We start from the raw sequence: 24,779 nt of genomic DNA, 5'->3' as shown, positions 1-24,779 counted from the left end.
TGAATGTACAGGTGGTGGCAAAGCACGTTCCGGGAGTTGACAATGGTGTGGCTGACGCTTTGTCTCGTTTTCAGTTCAGCAGGTTTCGGGCGCTACTGCCTTGGGCGGACGAAGTCGGAGTGGAGTGTCCCGTGGATTTATGGAATCTGGTGAGGCGGTGATCTCAGAATTGATTCGGAATTCGGTGACTGAGGTGACTTGGTGCCGATATGCTAAGGTGTGGGCTGAATGGGAGGAGTTGCTGGGTCGGATGTTTGATGGGGTAAGCGTGGATTACTTGGTGGCATTACTGGCGTTGGTGAGTGTGGATTTCTCGGCCGGGCGATCGGCGTCGGCCGTGGCGCATCGGGTGGCGGCGGTGGCGTTTTGGTTAAAAATGAGAGGGGAACAAGATGTTTCGCAGGATTTTCGGGTTCGACGTGCCTTGCGGGGGTTCCGCCGCGGTGTGCGGGAGAGGGACAAGAGGCGTCCCGTATCGTTTGGTTTGTTGAGGCGGTTGGGGGGGGCCTGAGCGGCATTTGTGAGTCGGTTTACGAGACTGTTTTGTTTACAACGGCTTTCGGTCTTGCTTTTTATGGGGCTTTCCGGATTGGTGAGTTGGTAAGCCCGTCCAGGGTGACAGGCGGCGGGTTGCTGCTTGAGGATGTGCGAGTGGGCGGTGATCAGGTGGAGTGCCGGATTAGTCGGTCGAAAACGGATCAGCTGGGCCGTGGTAGGTTGGTGGTGTTATACGCGGTCCCGGGGGAGGAGTTGTGCCCAGTACGTTTGGTGGAGCAATCCATGGCCGTGAGGGGGGGGTTACCGGGCACGTGGATGGGTCCTTTTTTATCAAGGTTCCAGTTTGTAGCGGTTCTGCGGCGAGGTTTGCGGAACGTGGGGGAGCGCCCGGAGGATTTCGGGTCGCATTCCTTTCGGATAGGGGCAGCTACGGAGGCCGCTCGTTGGGGGCTTGGAGATGAGGTGGTAAAGCGTATTGGTAGATGGGAATCTTCTTGTTTTCGGCGGTACGTGAGGCCGCAGCTGTTGTAGCATTATGGTAACTTTGGTCTAGGTACAGGTGGTCTGGCGGTTTGGAAGTGGTTTATATATGTAAAAAAAAAAAAAAAAAAGAGGGGGTAATGTACAAGTGTTAGAGGACGGAGGTAGAATGGGTTTTCTGAGAGGCGTTGATGGTGGTGATGTTATTGGTTTTAATTTCTGTTTTCGTTTTGTCTTTCTTTGTTGTAGGGATGTGCCTAATCTGGATTCTGGGGCATTCCTTCGTGTTCTGGGGTGCTCGGCGGGCGGCGGTTCGCCCGAATGGTCGGCAGCTAGGGCTGGATCGTGGGCAGGCGACTGTTCGGTGGATCGGTGTTCGGGGCATGGAGTGGGGCAGGGTGGTCCCAGAATTTGGTCGTTATTGTAAGGTTGACCGGCCTCCGGATGTGCTGGTATTACACGTGGGAGGTAATGATCTGGGAGTCCGGGCGTCACGGGATCTGATCCGGGATATAAAGATCGACTTACTGCGGTTGTGGAAGCAGTACCCGGGTTTGATTGTCGTGTGGTCAGACATAGTGACCAGGTTGTCGTGGAGGGGGGCTCGGTCGGTGGAAAAGGTCAATAAGGCCAGGGCCCAGGTGAATCGGGTGGTTGCCAGGTTTGTGATCAGGAACGGTGGGATTGTGGTGAGGCACAGGGAGTTGGAGCCGGCAGATTGGCGGTTTCGGAGGGGTGACGGAGTGCACCTCAACGACATTGGAGTGGATTTATGGGCATTGGGCCTGCAGGATGGTGTTGAGTGAGCTTTTGGTGTGTGGCGGGTCCAGGCCACGTAAGGTGTCACGTGGTCTGTCCTGTGGCGGGGGGTAGGTCTGGTCCAGAGGTTAGAAGTGATTGGTAACTGGACCGGGAGTCATTGTCTCGGTATGGTGGCTCTCGGTTCCGGGATGTGGCAGGCACGGGGTTCTGCCAAAGTGTGGGGGTGTCAATCCGTGGGTGATTGGCACCTCGTCTCTGGGTCGGTGTGTTGCAGCCAGGGGCAAGGGGAGTAGTAGTTTTGGACTGGGCCTGCCCCCGGGAGGGTCATGTAATTGGCATTGTCTATTGTTATCTGTGTGTTGTTCTGGGTCGCCCGTTGGACGGCGTCCCTAAGGTGCTTAGTTTGTGAACAATAGGCAATAAAAGGCTGCTGTGGCCATTTTGAACCAAGTCGCATGCAGTCCGTGTGTTTATTTGTAGGATAAGGGTTTTGGTTACACAAACATCACGACCGGAGAATACTCCCTCAGCTGGTCAAGACAGCCATGGATCCCCCCCTGGGGAGGAGGGGCGACATGACCAAGGGGGAGTTAGGGAGTGATGGGGTTAATAGGGACAGTTTGGTAGGCAGGCCTAATATGGCATTAAGGGGTGGTTTTAGCTTGGGAGGAAGAGGAGGAGTAGGGAAAGGGTTAGTCTGGGAGAGGAGGGGGTTACCTCCTCTTCTTCTTCCGGACGCCAAGAGATCCCCGCCCACCCTCCCTTTTTGTGTTGTCATCTGGGGGACGTGGTTTGTGATGTTGGGATGCTATTTGTCACAGCGGCGGGGGGGTAGGTCTGGTCCAGAGGTTGGAAGTGACTGGTAACTGGACCGGGAGTCATTGTCTCGGTATGGTGGCTCTCGGTTCCGGGATGTGGCAGGCACGGGGTTCTGCCAAAGTGTGGGGGTGTCAATCCTTGGGTGATTGGCACCTCGTCTCTGGGTCGGTGTGTTGCGGCCAGGGGCAAGGGGAGTAGTAGTTATGGACTGGGCCTGCCCCCGGGAGGGTCATGTAATTGGCATTGTCTATTGTTATCTGTGTGTTGTTCTGGGTCGCCGGTTGGACGGCATCCCTAAGGTGCTTAGTTTGTGAACAATAGGCAATAAAAGGCTGCTGTGGCCATTTTGAACCAAGTCGCATGCAGTCCGTGTGTTTATTTTTAGGATAAGGGTTTTGGTTACACAAACATCACGACCAGAGAATACTCCCTCAGCTGGTCATGAGCTGTACGTTTCGGACGTCATGAGGTTAACTCAGGGTTCCCTGACTGGCCCTGACACCGTAGCCACGTCTTCTCTTATTCGAACCCTATTCAGGGCTGACATCCCATGAGGCCTGCACTACTAGCCAATCCTGATAACTAAACTGCCGCTGTTCCAGCCCGCTCTCTAGGTAGCACCCCCTGGCAAATGGACCCAGCTCTGTTACATCAAGAACTAGCAGCATTTACATGTTAATACACATTTATAACAATCAATACCATGTACAATATGTTTAGTATAAAACACCTTTCACAGTACAGGTAGACAATATGTAGCATAAAACAGTGTAGGGACTCAACCACCTCTACACTTGCTCAGTAGTGCCCTTTATAAGCCAGAGCCCCTAAAAGACTCTGAATGCCAATGTCTATCCATATATTACATGTTTAAGTCATTAATTGGAATAGTCAGCATGTAATACTTGATTGCTCTGGAATATGTGTAGGAATATGGGCACGAAGATCTATGCAGCCTTGTGAAATTAATGATTTGCCATTGCTCTCTGCTGGCCAAAGAACTAATAGCTGCCAAAAGACAAATAGCAGCCTAGGAATTGAAAACTGGAGGACTGGATCCTGGGGGGAAGCCTTAGAGAGAGGGACCAGTTCTGGAAGAGACAAAGGAGAAGGAGGTGGAAAGAGATAGAGGGGGAACAGGAGGAGGAGCAGGGGCACAAAGCAGAGTAGCAGAGCAGGAACGGGCAGACAGAGGGGAAGAAGGAAGCCTCCCCTACAAGAGACTGGTGCAGCAGCGGGCCGGTTCCGGAGCTGGCTGGAGCAGGCAGTAACTAACACCCTTCAGGCCCCCGCACCATCCAGTGAGACCCCAGCTACACTGGGCAAGACCCTCCAGGCCCCCGCACCATCTAGCGAGATCCCAGCTACGCCGGTCAAGACCCTCCAGACCCCCCCGCGCCATCCAGCGAGACCCCCGCTACGCCACCCAAGACCCCCGCCGCCACGCCAGTCAGGACCCAAACCCCCACTACACCGGTCAAGACCCCCAGTCCAGACTACGTTGGAAAGCTGAAGAGTTCACCAGGCTAGATAGCCATCCGTGGGTGACTCGCATGCCCCGGACTGCTGCCTTCTGCTCAGCCGTGGGGTACTTAATGCGGGGATGTTGCTGATAGTAATTTGAGCTTAGCATCACATGGCTACAACTCCTGGGGACGCAGACTGCAAATCAGCTTTAACGTGTATACAAAGACAAATACAGCATTAACCCTGGAGGGTCTAGGAGCACAAACTCATTCTATGAGCCCACTCATAAGACACATGCATTATTCACTTTAAGGATCTTCCTGCACTTCTATACAGGCGATTAATTTTCCCTAACTGCCCAGGAAGGACAAGATATTCCTAACCTGAACTCCACTGTGGAGGGAACAGGAAAGACCTCACCGTATTGCCATTTTTTTTGGATTTCTGCGACTAATGTGATCAAGGTCCTGGAAGACCGAAACGTTATTGTCGCAAAATTATCGCAAGTGTCACATGTTTTTCAATTGTTGCTATCTTGCCTTTTGTATTAAAAATCTATTAGCATTGAGAAAAAGAGTTATATCTTTATTCATTCTTGCACATTGAGAGTGCAGTGTTATATTTATATATGATTTATCAGGGATTTTTGATCCTCTTACACTAGCATCTCCCCCTTACTTCTAATTCTAAGTGTGTGCACACTATTTTATTATATTTATTATTAGTGATTTGAGCTTAGCATCAAGTGCAACTCAGTGACAGTAAGCCACAGAGACGTAGGGTTAGTGGCTAAGGACTACGAATGTAGGCCCTGACTGGTCCAGATCCTTTCCCATAGTGGTTAACATGGGCCCTGTGTTAGTAGAAGGAGTGTTCCTTACTTGAAGTTGGTAGACTGAAAGTTTATTGATTGTTGTGTGATGAGAACTAAAGATTGCAATTCTTCAAATTGTGATAACTTTCTCCAGTATTTCGCCACCCCTGCCTGTGCACTAATATATTTTGTTGCGTCACCACTCTGTCTTCCTTCTCTGTGCGCTGCATCTGGGTCTTGCTCTCATTACACATGTGTTGCTTGATGTGGTTTTCTCAATTGATGATGTTGCCCCCCTGATGCTTCAGTTGCCATAGGGTACTGCACCTCACTTAAGGTGCAGTATTCATCTTAGGTGAGGAGGGTATTAACCACCGGTGTTTCCACATTCACCTTACATACAGCTTAGGTGCCTTCTCACTGGGGACTGGACTAGGGTAGACAGGGGGGTTGCCACCACGAAGCATGGACTTTCCCGGTCACTAGGACAACCATCTGGGGGGCAGGCACCACTTGGAGTAGAAGTAGAAGTAACCTGGACACAACCTTTAGTCAAGTCGGGACTTCAGTTCTGGCAGCACGACACCATTTTCTTCCTTCTTTTTCTTCCTGGAGCCTGAGACTTGGAGCGGGAAGCTCAGCCAGGGTTCCTCACTTCTGGGCATCCCTTAGGAAAGGACACTTTCAAATACCGGTGGCTACCTCCGACTTATCCGAGATCGGCTGGTGCCCATCACGGCAGAGACCGGTACCCCCGGGCAACCAAAGGACAGTGAGTAAAGACCTGGAACCACAACTGCCATGTCTCTCCTTCATTGCCTGCACTTTCGCCCTGTGCTTCAGCACCAACAGCCACTACTCCCTCCATTATCATCTCTGGGGCCTAGCTTCGCCTGCGGGAAGCTGAACTAGCCTAGCTGCGACACCATCCGCCCCAGAGGACTGCGACCGTAGCGGTGGCTAATCCCTGGCCGCATACTGCAGGTGGCGTCACGAGACAACTTCCATCATCCCAATCATTTTCCATCCTCCTCTCTTTTATTGTATGCCTTGGGGCCAGGAAACTGGGCAAGGTCCACCCGTGACATCCCAGACCCGACATCACTGGCCCGGCGATGAGTAAGTTTAACCCCTGCCCCATGGATGCTACAATGACACCTGATCTCCAGAGAAACCAGGAACCCGACTGGCGAAAATTACCTGATTCCAAGGATAGTGGTCCTAGGACAAGGGGTTGTCTTCTTGATACATCCATTAAATGAGTCATTACCACAGGTTTCTAAAGTTACCCTCAGACGAATCTTCCAAATCCTTTCAGCTGTAAAATCACAGTTGTCTTCTCTTCAAGGTCAGCAGCCGTAGTTTTACAAACTTGCATCAAAAATGTAATTCTAAAAACCTGCAGCAGCAATTATACGATTTTACCATGATTTCAGAAAAACCCTCCGAGGCTGCTATGTGCCACGATGTGTGAATGCAGCTGTGATTTGATAATTCTACTTGCTTCTGTCATAGGTAATGAACATTTAGGTTTTTTGAATCACAAAAAAGTGTTTCAGAAAAACTGGCAACCCTGGATACATTATACTCACGAGAGCATATAGTTTGTATATTAAAGATTGAAGAAATTCAGGGCTCATTCAGATGAGATGTCCGTAAGTAGGAAAAAATTCCTTTTAGGAATTATAAGTAAATTATTACCTATAGATTCTGCTTATGGTGGTTATTCAAATGAATGGGTCCATGAAAATATATGGATAGTATGTGGATGCTATAAGGTAGTCATCTATATGCTGGCCATTTTTCACTGGGCAGTTAGTAGAAACTTTGAAAAACTTCTAGAATTATTGTTTTCATATGAGTAAAACAGATCAAACATGGATTGTAAAATCTGAGACATGGACCGAGATAGATCCTTCACACTGAAAAAAATAATCCCTTTTTCACCAGAAAAAAAAGATGTCTGAGATAGATCTAAGACAGTATGTAAAGTATCTAATCTCATCTGTTTCTGCCCTTTATTAAAGGATGCAATTAAACATGATTCCTTTTTTGAACCGGATTTGAAATTACACCACGGTAATGTTGACGAGGCTTTCAAAACAGCAGACCACATACTTGAAGGTATGATGATAAATTAGGTCTTATAACATTTCTCCACATTTGTATCATATCTTGGGTTGTGATTTTTAACTTTTATATAACATATACTGTATAAAAGTAAACAATGCACTGTATAGAAAAGTAACTTGTCTGCATATCTGGGATGATAATAACTAAAAAAAATACATAAACCAATACTCACTATTAGTGATGAGCGAGCATGCTTGGCACTGCTCAGTACTCGAGATGCTTGGGCGCCGTGCTCGAGTCCCTGCCCCACATAATTTGCGTCTGTTTTTCAGCCACCAAACATTTGGGGATTGCCTGCCAATCTCAGTAATGCCATAGACATGTTGGCTATATAAGACTTGGTGATGCCATTCTCGGCGCACTGTACCCTGGAAATAGTGTAGGTAGAGTTGCTGGTGAATGGGTGATTATTGCCTTACATTCCTTGCTGCTGCTATGTTAACCCAAAACTCCTTTTCTGGGCTGATTCAAATATATTCTATTCTCTAATAATACTGTTTTAGCTGCAATTAGTATAGGGAGAGCTGCTGGAAAAAAGATAGTGTATTTGAGGCATCTAGGATGGGATTATGGCCTTAAATTCCTTGCTACTGCTATGTTAACCCAAAAGTCATTTTCATGGCTAATTCAAATATTTTCTATTGTAATAATACCGCTATTAGCTGCAATTAGTGTTGAGAGTGCTGCTGGGATCTAGAAAGGGATTATTGCTGTACATTCATTGCTGCTGCTTCATTAAACCAAAAGTCCTATTCAGAATTAATTTAATTATATTGTACTCTCTAATAATATCGCTCTTAGCTGCAATTAGTGTAGGGAGAGCTGCTGGAGGAGGGATAGTTTTGGATTAGAAGCATGTAGGCAGCATTTATAGCATTAGGGCTAAGCCACACGGCGAGAAAATCGGTGCGAGTGGAGTGCGATAAAACATCGCATTCCCCTCGGACCAATTCTAGCCTGTGTGTCAGCACACATGGGCGATTATTTTCTCAGCCCTAATCGGACTGAGAAAACAATCGCAGCATGCTGCGATAGTAAGCTGAGTCTCTTTCTCTCGCACCCATTCAAGTGAATGGGGCGAGAGAAAAATCGCACTGCACTCGCGGTACATCGGTGTACTGCTAGTGCAGTGCGAGAATGGCAATACCCGGCTACACAGGAGAGAGGGAGAGAAATCCCTCCCTCCTCTCCTGAGTGCCGGCCCGCCCCCCGCAGCTGAGGTCTGCTCGCACGAACGGACCTCAGTTGCAAGGACACAGGCATGACACTCGGCTCTGCTGTACTGCCAGCACGAGCCGAGTCTCATGCAAGTGGATCGCAGTAGTGCCCGTGTGGCCCCAGCCTTATAGTCATTCTATAGCAGAGGTCCCCAACCTTTCTGACCTTGAGAGCCACATTCAGCTATGAAAGAGGGTCACGAGCCACATTCAGCTCCTGCCCCACTCACAGTAGTGACACCCAAAACCCCCATTACTGGTATAATGACAACCAAACCTTTTCCACTGAAATCACACCAAGGCAGTATGCCAAGCTCTAGGCTTTCCTATATTACCCCCATTCATATCTGCTCTTCTGTGCAGGGCTATATACAAAAGTCACCATCTAGAGATCTGCTTTTAATAGCTGTACTCCTTGGTGCTAATGCAACAAGCTGGCAGACAGCCACGAGCCACACATCATAAGCCCAGGAGCCACATGTGGCTTTCAAGCTACAGTTTGGGGACCCCTGCTCTAAAGATTTTGAGCAAGGGCTGCCTGTTTACCCTCTAAAGATTTTGATTGAGGGCCACTTATTGACCCTCTAAAAATTTATAGCGAGGGTGCATGATAACCCTGTTGATATCGTGGTTGAGGAGGACAAGAAAAAGATGAAACTATGAACCGTGCCCCCCAATTTGGGGTGAGAAGAGGTGCATGGGAATACACAAAAAAAAAGGAATACCTAACCTTTGACCTGGGAATTTGCTGCATGTGGGTGCTCTGTGGAACAGTTGCCCATCTTCTCCCTCTGGGCACCCCACTGCCTCTTCCTTCCTGTTGCGTGCTGCAGATCCCTCTCACTCAATTGCTGTCCTCGCTCTGCATGGCACCTTCCTAGGTTGGGTGAGTGACTTCATCATCCACCACCTCGTCTTCCACTTCCGCACTCTAATCCTCCTGACTTGTTGCCTTAACATCACTTTTTAGCCTAAATAAGAGTAAGTGGTAATCCAGCTCCCGTAGTCTAGTCTTCAGTGAAAATTAAAACATCCTTTATTCACAAAACATGTTAAAAACATACATGTTTAAAATCAGAACTGCATGTTTAAAATCAGTGGCCCACTGGCTATGGCTATGTACTCCTTTTCACTTGGAATTTGCTATCACTTTTTAGCAACTGTCTCATCACCTACCTCTTGAGACAATAATTGATGTTCCCCACCATCTTTTTCTTCTGTCTGTGGCTGCTCAAATATTTGGGCATCTCTACACATTATCTCCGTATGTCCCTCTTGAAATGTGCAGGGCGAGCGGCCAGAATCAATACATGGACATGTAATGAGCTCCTCAAAGTGTCAGGGTATGGGATCACTTGTCTCCAAGGACTTACCATAGAAGGAAGCAGGATCAAGGGGAGGATTGTATAGTGCAGACTCTTGGCCATTGAGACTGGACCGTATGGAAGACAAGATGATGATTGGAAACAGACTGGAAGCATTATCTGCCATCCAACTAACCACCTGTTTGCACTGTTCTGGCTTCAAGAGTGGTGTTATGTGCCCCTCTGCAAAGTAGGACAGGAAGCTAGATCTAATGAATGAACAGGTTTGTTGTGCTCCCGCAACAGGCTCAGTTTCACTTGGCCTACCGCCTCTGGCTCTGTGTGACCATCAGTACCACATCTACTTCCCCATTGTTAAGTACCCACCGGAGTCCGCTCCAGCGACTTCTACTTCGATCACCAGGCAACATTGTGTTCCTGCCGTGGATACTGCTGTGATGGGAGAGGAGTCAATTCCAGCGGCGCTGGTGGGCGCAGGCTCTGCTCATCCACTGGGCTGGGTTTCCTTGGAATATGCAGTACCACTGGCTGACTGTAGGTGGCGCGTGTCTTCCACATGAAGTTACCATCATTCAGCTACAACCAATGGGAAGACACCACACCCTTCTTATTTCACCTCCTGTTTGTAATACTTATATATGTTCTGAGGATTTCGATAGCGTAGGGCAATGACAATCAGAGACGAGTTCCTGGTACAAGATGTTTTATAATATGTAACCACGGTAGATACACAACGGAAAACACAGCAGTACAAATACACAAAATACCTTTCCGAAACGGAGCGAAGGGAATTCCCGGGGCCACGCACCGGACTCCCCCAGGGAGACCACCAGAGCGAACCCCTATACAGGGACTGTCCGGCAATCACCCCGGAAGGCCTAAATGCGCCGCAGCCAGGACACAAGGGGCAAGCGGTAAAAGTCCAGGAGTGTCCGTACGGAATGATTGTCCAGAGTGGTTACGAACCAGAGAGAACCGGGCAGAGTGCTGACCGAAGATGGCAGACGGAATCCGGGCACAGCTTAGAGAAACCGGGTAAGGTCCAGAGTCGGTCGGTCGGTAGTCTTTAGGAGGATCCAAAGGCAATCAGGATTAGCAGCAGCAAAGCAGGAGCACACAGCAAGCAGTATACTCAGGCACTGGACTAGGCTTAGAGGCGGCCTTTTAAGCAGCTGGACAGGAAGTAGGGCAACAGAACAGTAAACTCCATGTTAACCGAGGGCAAGCTCATTCAAAAGAGAACTGGAAAACCTGGAAACCTGACATTACTCCCCCCCCCAGAGACGGCCTCAGGACGGATCAGGGCCTGGCTTGTCCGGGAAACGTCGATGAAACTGGGCAATCTTCCGGGGTGCCCGAATGTTACCCACCGGTTCCCAGGAATCGTCCTCGGGGGCGTACCCCTGCCAACGTACCAGATACTGGAGCCGACGACGATGGAGCCGGGAGTCAATAATGTCCTCAACCACGAACTGCTCCTCGCCGTCGACCATCACAGGCGGAGGAGGGGGCACAACACGACCATGAAACGTATTAGGGGAAACGGGTTTGAGGAGAGACACATGAAAGACCGGGTGTACCTGTAGATGGTGCGGTAACCGTAGCCGACAGGCCACAGGGCTCACGATCCCGGTGATCTTGAACGGACCGATGAATTTTTGACCCAGCTTCCGCGAAGGAACACCCAATCTCAGGTTTTTGGTGGATAACCATACAGAGTCCCCTACCTTGTACATGGGTGCCGGTTTCCGGTGAGTGTCTGCCGACCTCTTGTAACGCTCCTGGGCCATAGCCACAGTGTCCTTTAGAACCTCCAGATTTTGTCGTAGTTCTGTCAATCTGTCCTCCACCGCTGGCACCGAAACCGCAACCGGCGACCTAGGCAAAACAGTCGGATGGTAACCCAGGTTAGCGAAAAAGGGCGTTACCTTAGTGGAGCTGCTCTGAGTGTTGTTATATGAGAACTCCGCCAACGGAAGCATCTTCAACCAATCGTCTTGGAGATGGCTGACATAACATCGAAGGTATTGTTCCAGGGTTTGATTCGTCCGTTCGGTTTGCCCATTTGTCTGAGGATGGTATGCAGAAGACAAACAGACATCAATCTGGAGTGCCGTACAAAACCCCTTCCAGAATCTAGACGTGAACTGCACGCCCCGGTCAGAGATGATCTCGTCTGGTACCCCATGCAATCGGAATACGTTCTGGATAACCAAATCCACTGTCTCTGCGGCTGAGGGAAGACCGGTACACGGAATGAAGTGAGCAGCTTTAGTCAATCGATCCACCACCACTAAAATGGTATTGTGCCCGCCTGAGACTGGCAACTCCACAATAAAATCCATGGAGATAGACCCCCAAGGGCGAGATGGCACGGGTAACGGTTGGAGGAGTCCCGTAGGAGCCACACGAGGGACCTTGCACCGGGCACAAACCACACATGAGTGGACATAGTCCTTCACATCCTTTAAACAGGTAGGCCACCAGAAAAAACGGCTCAGAAAGTCCTGCGTCTTCTGTACCCCCCTATGACCAGCCAACACGGAGTCATGGACCAACTTGAGAACCCGAAGTCTTACGGCCTCCGGGACATAAATGCGTCGCTCTCTCAACCACACACCATTCCGAAGAACAAGTGTTACATCATTCGGGGGGGCAGCAAGAAATATGTCACCATCATAGGCCAGCTTGATGTCCTTCCACAAGTCCTGGTCCTGGATTACTCCAACGAAATTGGCATCCGATAACACGGTCTGAGACGGGGTTCCAGGTACGGAGTCCACGGCGTGGATTCGGGACAAGGCATCGGCTTTCCCATTACGTGAACCTGGACGGTATGTAACGATAAAATTGAATTGGTTAAGAAATAGGCTCCAACGGGCTTGCCGTGGAGACAGGCACCTGGCAGTCTTAAGAAATTCCAGATTACGATGATCTGTGAGTACTATCACTTGCTGCGCGGCTCCCTGTAAGTGGTGTCTCCATTCCTTGAAAGCGGAAATAATCGCCAATAATTCCTTGTCCGCAATGTCATAGTTCCTTTCTGCAGGGGACAACCGGCGGGAAAAGAAGGCAAACGGATGCAAGAGACTCTTGTCCCCGGTCCTTTGAGAAAGAATGGCCCCTAATGCATAGTCGGAAGCGTCGACCTCCACGATAAAGGGAAGTGCGGGATTCGGATGTACTAATATTGGCGCTGAGGTAAAACATACCTTGAGACGATGGAATGCTTCCTGGGCCTGGGCGGACCACACAAACTTCTGTCCTTTCTTGGTCAACAGAGTGATGGGACGAACAATCTCTGAAAAGTTACGGATAAAGCGTCGGTAAAAGTTGGCAAAACCGACAAAGCGTTGTACCTCTTTGATGTTTCCCGGTTCCGGCCAGTCTAGAATGGCTTGTATCTTGCTAGATTCCATGTTCAGTCCCTGAGGAGAGATGACATAACCTAAGAATTGTATTTGTGAGCAGTGGAACTCGCATTTCTCCAGTTTAATGTATAGGCGGTGTTCCCTCAGACGGGTAAGTACGGTCTTGACGTGCTCCTGGTGGTCCTGTAGAGAATCAGAAAAGATTAGGATATCGTCCAGATAGATCACCATGAATTGGTCCATGATATCCCTAAAAATATCGTTAACTAGATGTTGAAATGCCGCGGGAGCGTTACAAAGTCCAAAAGGCATCACTAGGTACTCAAAATGTCCGTACCGACATCGGAACGCGGTCTTCCACTCGTCTCCGGGACGTACACGAAGCAGATTATATGCCCCACGGAGGTCTAATTTGGTGAATATTTTTACCTGTTGGACCCTCTCCAATAGCTCAGGAATCAACGGTAACGGATACCGGTTCCGGATGGTTATCTTATTCAGTTCCCGGTAGTCAATACAGGGTCTTAGAGTCCCCTCCTTCTTTTTCACGAAAAAGATGGGTGCCCCTGCGGGTGAGGTAGACGGACGAATAAATCCCTTGGCTAGGCTTTCATCAATATACTCTTTTAGTGCTTCTAGCTCAGGTGCCGCCAACGGGTAGACATGACCAAACGGAATCTCCGCCCCTGGGAGTAAGTCTATGGGGCAATCATACGGTCTATGCGGGGGAAGCTGATCGGCTTTTCTTTTGTCGCATATATCAGCGAAGTCACGGTAAACCGGGGGTAAAACAGGTACCTGTACAGTGCCCTCCGTATTTGGTGTTACTGGAACCGGAACGGCTGGACAAATGGTCGGACCACTCTGCGGTGGGAAGGATATTTCCTTAGTCTCCCAATCGATGACCGGATTTGTAGACCGTAGCCACGGAATACCTAAAATAATCGGAAAATGAGGGGAAGAAATTATCATGAAAACAAGGGTCCCCTGCTGACCTGGCTTCATCACGCATTCGAGCGGTACTGTTTCCCGATCCACTGGTCCAGAGATTAATGGAGATCCGTCTACCGTCTCCATGGTAACCGGTGAGGATCTTTGCTGAGTCCGGATACCGTGTTTTCTGGCAAAGGAAGAGTCCATGAAATTTCCCCCTGCCCCGGAGTCTATCATTGCAGAGGTAGGAATTAGCTGTCCCTCCCAACGGATCTGAATGGGGAGTAAGCAATGGGTATATTTCCCCTCTGAGTCCTTCGGTGAGGTAGACATTACAGTCAAGGGAAATACCGCATCCAAGTGTCCACTTGCCTCAGAGATATCGGACTCTGCATCCGTGTTGTCACACTCTGCCATGGCTGCCAATACCTTATTTGGGCGATTTGGACGTTTCGGGCAGTCGATCAAGAAATGGTCCGATTGACCGCAATAGAAACACAAACGCTCACGGAGCCGGTGTTCACGACGTTCGTTGGTCTCTCGTTTTTGCAAAGAGTCCACTTGCATAGGTACGTCCTCGGCCTCCCGTGGCGTCCTGAGAGCGGGTTCTCTGGAAGGAAACGCAATATTGTTTACACGGTTTACAGCTGCCCATTTTTCCTGTCTACGTTCCGTCAAACGAGTATCAATGCGCATACAGTGCTGGAGAAACAGTTCAAAATCCCCTGGAGATTCGGAACGGGCTAACTCGTCCTTGATGGTACTGGACAAACCTTTTCTGAAAACGGATAATAATGCATTGTTTCCCCAGTCGGTGTCTACCACTAACCTCTTGAACTCAGTGGCGTATTCAACGACAGAACGCTTTCCCTGACGTAAGGAAAGGAGAGCCGATTCAGCGGTAGCACGGCGATTCGGATCATCAAACATTTGCGCCATTGCGGTCAGAAAGTCATCCAGGTGGTTCAAACGGATGTCCCGATTCTCTATCATGGGATTAGCCCAAGCCAGTGCTCGTGAGGTTAATAACATGATGATACATAACACCTTTGACCGATCAGAACGGTAATAATCAGAATGTACATCGAAAAACAGTATACATTGGTTAACAAATCCACGGAACTGACTACGATCACCATTGAAACGGAATGGGGGTAACCTAGGCATACCGGCAGCTGATACGGACGTAGTGGGGACGGCTTCCTGAGCCTCCACTCTGACTTGCAAATCCTGTATAGCCGGCCCCAGTACCTGGTGATCATGGCCCAGCTGTGCCTCCACATCTCTAAGTTTATTCTGCACCGCCTCCATCTCCTGCTGCAGGGAGTTAATCATGGAGAAGAGCTGATCTACTCGTGTCTCAGTCATTGCCCCAGCGAAATCCTCCTATGGCCTGAGTATAATGTAATACTTATATATGTTCTGAGGATTTCGATAGCGTAGGGCAATGACAATCAGAGACGAGTTCCTGGTACAAGATGTTTTATAATATGTAATCACGGTAGATACACAACGGAAAACACAGCAGTACAAATACACAAAATACCTTTCCGAAACGGAGCGAAGGGAATTCCCGGGGCCACGCACGGGACTCCCCCAGGGAGACCACCAGAGCGAACCCCTATACAGGGACTGTCCGGCAATCACCCCGGAAGGCCTAAATGCGCCGCAGCCGGGACACAAGGGGCAAGCGGTAAAAGTCCAGGAGTGTCCGTACGGAATGATTGTCCAGAGTGGTTACGAACCAGAGAGAACCAGGCAGAGTGCTGACCGAAGATGGCAGACGGAATCCGGGCACAGCTTAGAGAAACCGGGTAAGGTCCAGAGTCGGTCGGTCGGTAGTCTTTAGGAGGATCCAAAGGCAATCAGGATTAGCAGCAGCAAAGCAGGAGCACACAGCAAGCAGTATACTCAGGCACTGGACTAGGCTTAGAGGCGGCCTTTTAAGCAGCTGGACAGGAAGTAGGGCAACAGAACAGTAAACTCCATGTTAACCGAGGGCAAGCTCATTCAAAAGAGAACTGGAAAACCTGGAAACCTGACACTGTTTCCTGATCACTGCCAGAGATAGTTTTGTATTCCAGGTTCCTGCCCCGCCCTGGTTTGTTTAGTGATTCTGGTGTTCTGACTTCTGCATGTTTCCTGACTACTCCCCTTACCCCCCTGCCTGCTGTTTATGTACCTCGCTGCCCGATCCAGATTTGACCTCTGCTTTGTTTTCTGATTACGTCCTTGCCTGCCGATTCTGTCCCTGTTTTGCATTTCCCAGTTCAACCCTGCCTGACTACTACTCTTATCGGACTGCAGCCTTCCACAGATAGTGATCACCTTGAGCCCTGTGTAATTCAAAATCCCTGTATAAGGGTTAAAGGGTTTCAGGTTTCTAGGGGTCCTGCTTGGTGAGTGGCTTCCCTCTAGCCTGTTCATTACAGCCCGTTTGAGGCTGTGGATCCAGGCAGGCATTACACCATTCCTTACCATACGACTTGTGCTTTTTAAATGACTAATATAATATATGCCTGCAAACTTTCTGGTATTAATAGGGAAAAGAAAATATGTATGCCTGAAAAGAAATTTTGAGGTGGGGCCAGCTGATGCACTCCAAATTTTATGAGTGAAGGTTGGCTAATAGCCCTCCAAAATTTAAGATTGAGGGCCTCCTGATAGCCCTCCAAAATCTATGAGTGAGGGCTCACTGATGGCCCTCCAAAACGTATGAGTGAGGGCTGTCTGAGATTATCGACATGATATGCATTTGGGCTTTTCATCCACTCGATGAGTGCATTTCTATTTACCACAGAGTTGATCAAAAGAGTCCGTGGAGCCTCTGTTAGGAGTCTCGACACAGAAACTAGCCAGATATCCCTCCGGGAAGGACCTAGCCAAGGAGTGGCTCATTTTAGGAGACCACCATAACCACCATATTAAGTGGCCCTTTTAGTCAGTATCCAACTTTTTGACAAGTTTAAAAATATGACAAGGGAAATACCAAGGCCAGGTATCCATCCACAGACAGCTGTTTTGGGGTATTGCCCCTCATCAGTCTGGAGTAGGATTCTGGCCAGGTGGGAGCAATGCCTATTAGACCAACAAGACACAGAGTTGAGCCAAATCTGAGGTTTGCAGGCTGCAGCCATGGCTCCCTCCTTCGTTAAGTTGATTTTGTGGGAAACCTGGGCTCAGATGAGGGGAAGATGTCAGACCCACAGATTGCTGTCCCCGGCTATTCACCTTTTTGGACCTCCGCTCCATCATTATGAAGCTCTGCTCACTCCCCATCATCTCTGAAGTCTTCTCCCAAAATGGCAGCATCCCGTTCACCCCTTGGCAGCCAGTTGCACAGCTCCACCTTAGATAAGGTTGTTTTTCTTCCAGCTGGCCACCCAGTTTCTTCCTGGCTTCTGCCCGTTTCTCGCTGTTACATTGCAATAGCTGAACCTTTTCTCTCCACTTTGCTCTATGGGGGCATCAACTCTGCAACATGGGTTGGCATTTCCCGATGTTGCACTCCCTCCTATAGGTGTAATCTATTGAGGGATGGACAGATCTTCACGCCCTTTTCCTTCGCTGCCACCCATGATGGGTAGGGTCTTGTGTTAGAGATGAACCAACATTCGCCATTTAAAATCCCTTGCTCAGTGCCATTTCTGACAACACAACAGTCATCATCATCATCAATGTAGCCTGTGCCTTCCGCAAATCTCTCTGATCTTCTTACGGCAAGGCTTAATCCTACAAACTTCGCCATAGTGATCATGCGTTCCTCCCTCAAAATGTTCAGAGGGTCATCATGCAGCCCAATTTAGGAATACGACTTTTTTAATAATGGGCAAATAATGTTTTCTGAGGCCCTCCTCTGCATTTCTTCCAGGGTGTATTGGAAGGCCTTCTAATTTTTGGAAGCCCTTGCACATAGTACATACTTTTTACTTTGCAGGCCCTCTTACTCTTGGGCCCTTGCATTTATTGAATGCATGAAAAGGCCAAAAATGCATCTCTTTTGCCTCAGGATGGGTTGAAGAAGTTTCCCCCACAGGTTCAGGAGTAGACTTTTCATTTGCAAATGTTTTCCAGGACATAAATGAAGATATATTTAAACCTCTCCTTCAGTCTATTTAAAGCCTTGGGGCGATTTTATGCCCTGAGGTGGCACAGAAGGAACTGCTGCCAACCCTAGCTGGAAAATTACTAAAAAAAATTCCCCTCTGCCAACACCGGCAGCAGAGGTCATAGTTCCTTGGACAACCAAACAGCAAAGACAGGGGACACACTCACCAAGTCCAGCAGAGGCAATGGAAGACTATCAAACATCTGAGACAGTTTCATTAGATCCTACCAGTGCCTAAGCCCTGGTGCGCAGCCTACTCTGACAAGGATGGCATAGTTTTAGAAGATGTTGAAGGAGTACCTAGGCAACCATTCCGGCATCCTCGGTAATTTCTCTGTGCCGAACAACTATTGGGTATCCACGCTAGACATGGGGCATGAACAGTCTCTCTACACCTTGGAGGTGCTGGCTTGCCCTGACGCGGGTTTTTAGTGCCACAGGGGGAATAATAACTGATAGGTGTATTCTCCTGTCAACGAAAAATTCTGATAGGCTGACTATTATCAAAATGAACAAAGCCTGAATTGGGCCAGACTTCTCAAACCCACTGAATAACAGTAGCGGAACACAAAGGCAATTAAAATGTATTTTTCTATGAAATCCCATGCACCCCTTGCTACCCAACCAAGGTTATACGGTTCTTGTTTTCTTTTTGTGTCCTCCTCCTTTTCCTCCTCCGCCATGGAACTGAACATTTCCTGCTGCCTCCACCAGCACTGAAAACAGCTGATTGGCGGGGTTTCTGGGTGTCAGCCCCCAGCCAATCAGACATTGATAACCTATTGTAACGATAACCCATCAGTTTTACAGTAGTGGACAACCTCTTTAATATTTCAGATTTCCACTTTTGAACAAATAACATATCTAGGTGCATATTATGTAAAGTGCATTGTGACGTCAGTCAATAAATGGACAAGTAATGAGGCCGGGTAATTAAATGTTCCGAGGTCAGATACCAAAAGAGCACAATAAGAAATAAGGGAATAAATAAAGGCATTTTCAGGTCACAGTCACAATACCTGAAGGATAGCGGATAAGAGCAAAGGGACAAGGCAAACGAAAGGTCAAATGAGGTCAAAGGTCTGGCAGCAATAGATCAGAACTCAGCATCAGAACTCAACCTTAACTAGGTCAACAAACCCAACTGAGCAGAATGCTGTCAGCGTACTGGAATTAACTGTTCAGCTAAGTAGCTGGGCAATAACAGGGAACAGGCAATACCTGAAGAAAGCCAGCACCTCGCAATATCAGATTGGACAACTGAGCTGTCATTGACAAAACTGACAGCTCAGCACACCCTGATTCCATAGGACAGCAAACAGTTACTCATTACATCCAAGATGCACAGAGCGGGGGAATCATGATATGTATATTCCCAGGGATAAATAAATAATTCTGATGCATGAATAACAGAAACCAATAACATTGAAAATAAACCAGCCACATATCTATTGATAGATACCATATATATATAGCGAGTGAATATATTTAAACACAAAATAGAAACCTAATTCCTTGTTGATTTGGTATTTGTATAGGAGAGATTTATATAGGAGGACAGGAACATTTTTACATGGAGACCCAAAGCATCCGAGTTATCCCCACCAAAGAAGGCCAGGAAATAGAAATCTACGCAGCAACACAAGATCCTACATACATGCAGGTAAGTAAACAGAGGACATCCCTCCCATGATTTAAAGGGGTTGTCCATTACTTTACTCTTATATTTTTGTGACCTAGCTATACTATAATGTAAGGACTGATGGGTGTCTGATACTCGGCACCCTCACTGATCCTGCTATCATCACTTCCAGAAGAGGCTAGATGTAAGCAATGAATAAAGACAGTTGTTAAAAAAAGAAGTTTCAGTCTCAGCAATATCGCTTTTGAAGGAAAATGAATGACTCACTGATCCATGCTCAATCTGGTATGTCTCCTATGAAGTGTGGCGGTGCTGTGCCGAGATATCCTAGGAGGAGTAACCAGTTCAAGCACAGAGAAACAGCAGCACTCACCCAAGGTAAAAACCCATGCTTTATTCAAATCTCCATAAAAAATAATCTCATGCCTGAGATCGCAGCTGGGGGGAGAGGGTGAAACAGAGCAAGTGCAAAAAAGCTCAGACGACTGCCGGATGGTGCTATTCCGCGCTTCTATGGGTCTATGCTTCTAGGGGTCTACCATGTAGACCTGTAGAAGCACGGAATTGCATGAAACGGCCATCATTTGAGCTTTTTTGCACCTACTATGTTTCACCCTCTCCCCCCAGCTACGATCTCAGGGATGAGATTGTTTTTTATGAATATTTGAATAAAGCATTTGTTTTTACCTTTGGGCGAGTGCTGCTTTTTCTCTGAGCCTGAAATGAATAAAGCCAGAACAGCACAGCTCTGCACACTGTTGAGTGGCTTATATTTTTTCTTCAATAGGAGCTGATTTGCAGGATTTGCAGCAGACACATTACTGTTCTGCTCCATATACTTTTTACATCTATCACCGGCGGTAATAGCTGATCGGTGAAGATGCCACATGTCTTAAAGGCCACAATATTTTTTGCCAGTTTGAGTGAAACGCTTTAAAAAACTTCACAAAAAATGTTGTGCAAAGGAAGTTGTGCAAAAATATTCCAACTTTTGAAATTCACGCCAGTTTTGGGGAGGTCCACCAAAAAGGGGGAAGCTGGGGAGGAGTCGAGGCAAGATGGGGCGCGCCTACACCTTCTCTTCAAATTCTTCAAAAGTGGCTGCGTTTCTTACACCAGAAAAGTTACTGTCTTGAATAACATTTCTGTTGAGGTGCATGTAGGTGCACGCCACTGATAAGACGCACCACATTCATTTAGTGGCCTGCCCCTCTTAATGAATTTGACACATCTTATTCCAGCACCCCTGTATGAAATGCCAGTCTTAACACTTTCTAATCCAACATCTGACCTTGTCTGAAATTATGATTTTCCAGCTGTAATGTCAGAAGACAACTGACACGTTTTTTTTGTTGCATTTGTTCCGATTAGTACCGACTTTAGCCAGCAGACAGCACAGGTGTGTTGTTCTTTTTTTTTGCAGTCCATGTATTTGGAAAGATCTGAAAAAAATTGTATTTGAAAGGGTTAATGAGGTGGCGGCATATTATTTAAACTGAAACGTGATCATTATTGATTAATGATATGGAATGATCAACAATTAAATATATGTTCTAACAAATATTTTCAGACATTTAAAAGTTCCACATAATCATACAATGGATTCAAGAAAGTACCACACATTTTTTTGTAATTGTAATATCATTCTTTGTCTAACTTTAATACTTTATGCTAAAAAGGGCCTAGTTGCAAGATCCCTTGGAATACCTTTTAACCGCGTAAACTGCCATGTGAAGAGAATAGGAGGGGCATTCGGTGGCAAAATTATAAAGACGGCTTATTTAGCAGCAATTAGCGCTGTGGCAGCTCAAAAGTAAGTTTCATTTTTAGAACTACGTTGTACAAAAGTAAACAATGAAATCTGCACTCCAAAAAAGATTGGATTTGAAGATGGTTTATTCACTGGCAGATACAGACGGAAGAGGGCCCCTGTGCAAGAACAGTAATTGGGCTCTTTACAGTCCAATAGCTAATTATAATGCACAATTATAACTACTTTAGAGGTGGAAATGGGCCACGTCACTCTTGCACCAATGATATGTTCGCCTCTGGGTTATTGCTTTCTAAACCCAAAATAGCTGAAGAAGAGCAACTAACATGTTTCCATGTTTTGTTATGCACATGTTTATTTCCTTTGTGTGTATTGGAACAACTCCAAAAATACATAGAAAAAAGATAAATTGGACATAATTTCACACAAAAGCCCAAAATTGCTGTGAAAAAATTGTTGCCACTTTTCCAAAATTGTGGGTAAACAACTTTGTTTCATGTGATGCTTATTTAAACTAACCTGTGGCAAGTAACAGGAGTGGGCAATATGAAAATCACACCTGACACCAGATAAACAGGGGAGAAGTTGACTCAGTCTTTGCATTATGTGTCTGTGTGTGCACGACTAAACATAGAGAACAGAAAGAGAAGGGAACTTTTTGAGCACTTTAGAGCCAGAATTGTTGAAAAATATCAGCAATCTCAAGGTTAGAAGTCCATCTCTAGAGATCTTGATGTTCCTTTGTCCACGGTGCACAATATTATCAAGAACTTTACAACCCATGGCACTGTAGCTAATCTCCCTGAATGAGGATGGGAGAGAAAAACTGATGACAAGTTGCAACGCAGGATAGTTTGGATGGTGGATAAGCAGCCCCAATCAAGTTCCAAGCAAGTTCAAGCTGTCTTGCAGGCTCAAGGTGCATCAGCGTCAGTGGAAACTATTAATTGACAATTGAATTAAATGAATTGCTATGGCAGGAGACCTAGAAGGACAACAATGAAGACACAGAAAAATAAAAAAAAACTAGACTACAGTTTGGCAAAATGTACGTGAGTAAGCCAAAATCCTTCTTTGGAAAATGTCTTATGGACAGATGAGACCAAGACAGAGCTTTTTGGTAAAGAGCATCATTCTTCTGTTTACCCAAAATGGAGTAAGGCCACAAAGGAAAGAACACTACCTACAGTCAAATATGGTGGAGGGTAAAACATGTTTTAGGATTGTTTTGCTGCCTGCTTTTGACTGTGTGCAAGGCCACATGAAATCTGAAAGTTACTAAAGGATTTTGGGTCACAATGTAGTGTCCAGTGTCATTTAAGCTGGGTTTGTATCCAAGGTCATGGATCTTCAAGGGAGGACAATGATGCCACACATATTTCATGAAGCAAAATAAAAAAACTCACAGCACTTCCTAACAGATAATTGTGAACAAGTGAAAACTGAACATGAAATATACTATAACAAATAAACAGATGCCCTCTGAGGTGCTAACGTATGCAAACATTAAGGCATGCTTTACTGCTAAGGAAATACATTCAAAAACTGAGACACAGTGCATAAAAAAGGCAAGTTTTATGTGAGCCATGCTACCAGCGTCAAGGCGTATCTCTTTTTTGAGTCGCTTCCTAAACCCAGGCTAAAAAGCCGGTAATTTTTTATAGATGGGCAGGAACCTGCAAAAAGAAAATAAAAAAATCACCTGAAGCTAGTGGGAAGGAGTGCTCAATCAGAAGGCATGACCCTATAATCTAAAATTAGAAAAGTTGTGGCACTTCCTAACATACAAATGTGCAAAGTGAACACAAAATAATTTAAAATGTGCAAAGTGAATATGAAATAAACTGTAACAAATAGCTGCACTCTGAAACGCTAATATATGCAAACATTGAATAGAGGAATTTGGACATGCATTACTGCTAAGGAAATACAATAAAACCCATAAAATTGTAGGCTTTTCAACCTGGGTAGAGGCATTTAGGTAGGGACCCAGCAACAAGATACTCCTTGATTGCTGGCTGCTGGGCTCACATAAAACTGGCCTCTTTATGCGCTGTCTAAATTTTGAAATGCATTTCCTTAGCAGTAATGCACGTCCAAATTCCGATATTCAATGTTTGCATACCTTAGCATTTCAGAGTGCAACTGCTTATTTGTTAGAGTATATTTCATGTTCAGTTTGCACTTGTTTTAATTTGCCTGTTAGGAAATGCCATTAGTTTTCTCATTTTAGATTATTGGGTGATGCCTTCTGACTGAGCCCTCCTTTCCACCAGCTTAAGGTGATTTTTAATTTTCTATAAGTAGGTTCCTGCCTACCTATAAAATTGTCAGCTTTTCACCTGGGTAGAAGCATTTAGGTAAGGACCCAGCTAAGAAATACGCCTTGACACTGGCTTCTAGGTTCACATAAAACTGGCCTTTTCTATTCACTGTGTCTGAATTATAAATGTACAGTATTTCCTTAGCAGAAATGTAAGTCCAAATTCCTATATTCAATGTTTGCATGCTTTAGCGTTTCAGAGTGCAGTTGTTTATTTGTTAGGGTTTACTTCAAGAAACACCCATAAATGGATGGAAACAAAGCACTGGAGAATTCTGATGTGGCCAGCAATGAGTCGAGATTTAAATCCTATTGAACACCTGTGATGAGATCCTAAAATTGCTGTTGGGGGAAGGGACTCTTCAAATATGAGAGACCTGGAACAGTTTCCAAAAGAAGACTGGTCTAAAATTCCAGTTCAGAGGTGTAAGAAGCTGGTTGATGGTTATAGGAAATGACTCAATGCAGTTATTTATTCCAAAGTGTGTGCAACCAAATATTAAGTTCAAGGTGCCAACATTTTGTCTGGCCCATTTTTGGGGTTTTGTGTGAAATTTTGTCCAATTTGCCTTTTTCTCTCTGATTTTTTTGTGTTGTTCCAATACACACAAATGAAATAAGCATGTGTATAACAAAATGTGTCATTGCAATAATTTTCTGGAACAATTTCAAGGGTGCCAACACTTCTGGCCATGACTGTATATTGCCATGGTAGTAGACTGAGGATGCCAATGATTGCTTGCACTTAGTTTTGCTTAAGAATGGAGTTTCTAATTACATTAACTTAATGGCAATTATACTTCTATTTTATGATACTCATCAATCTTTATCACTATATTGACATTTATTATGTGTTATACACTTTACATGTGATGGAACAGTATGAGAATATTTTATATAGGATATTTTGACTGTATACTATTGTATTTTTTAGATAATTAATACATTAAGCACTGCTGAGGAAATGTGGGTATATTAAGTCGCAATACATGTAATCAGCTTAACAATGGCTGAAACTTTGTGGCCTGCATCACCTATTTGGGCTCAGACACAATAAACTTTTCTTATATCTTTTGTGAAGTGCTGCTTTCATTTTCCACTTTTATGGCTCATTTT

The 24,779-nt window shown here is 46.4% G+C and overlaps 1 protein-coding gene across 2 annotated transcripts in view; it reads left to right on the top strand.

Moving 5' to 3' along the window:
• The window catches only part of LOC142245186 (aldehyde oxidase-like), a 314,224-nt gene that overhangs the window by 190,691 nt on the left and 98,754 nt on the right, over positions 1-24,779 (top strand). For both annotated transcript variants that reach the window (XM_075317642.1, XM_075317641.1), the window contains 3 exons: positions 6,868-6,964; positions 19,466-19,590; positions 21,249-21,382. In XM_075317642.1, coding sequence (XP_075173757.1) covers positions 6,868-6,964; positions 19,466-19,590; positions 21,249-21,382 — 356 coding nt within the window. The remainder of the gene's footprint in view (positions 1-6,867; positions 6,965-19,465; positions 19,591-21,248; positions 21,383-24,779) is intronic.

Source organism: Anomaloglossus baeobatrachus, chromosome 7 (genome assembly GCF_048569485.1).
Source record: "Anomaloglossus baeobatrachus isolate aAnoBae1 chromosome 7, aAnoBae1.hap1, whole genome shotgun sequence".
NCBI classification, from domain to species: domain Eukaryota; kingdom Metazoa; phylum Chordata; class Amphibia; order Anura; family Aromobatidae; genus Anomaloglossus; species Anomaloglossus baeobatrachus.
Note: the sequence above shows the minus strand (reverse complement) of the source record. Positions and strands in the feature narration are given on the sequence as shown.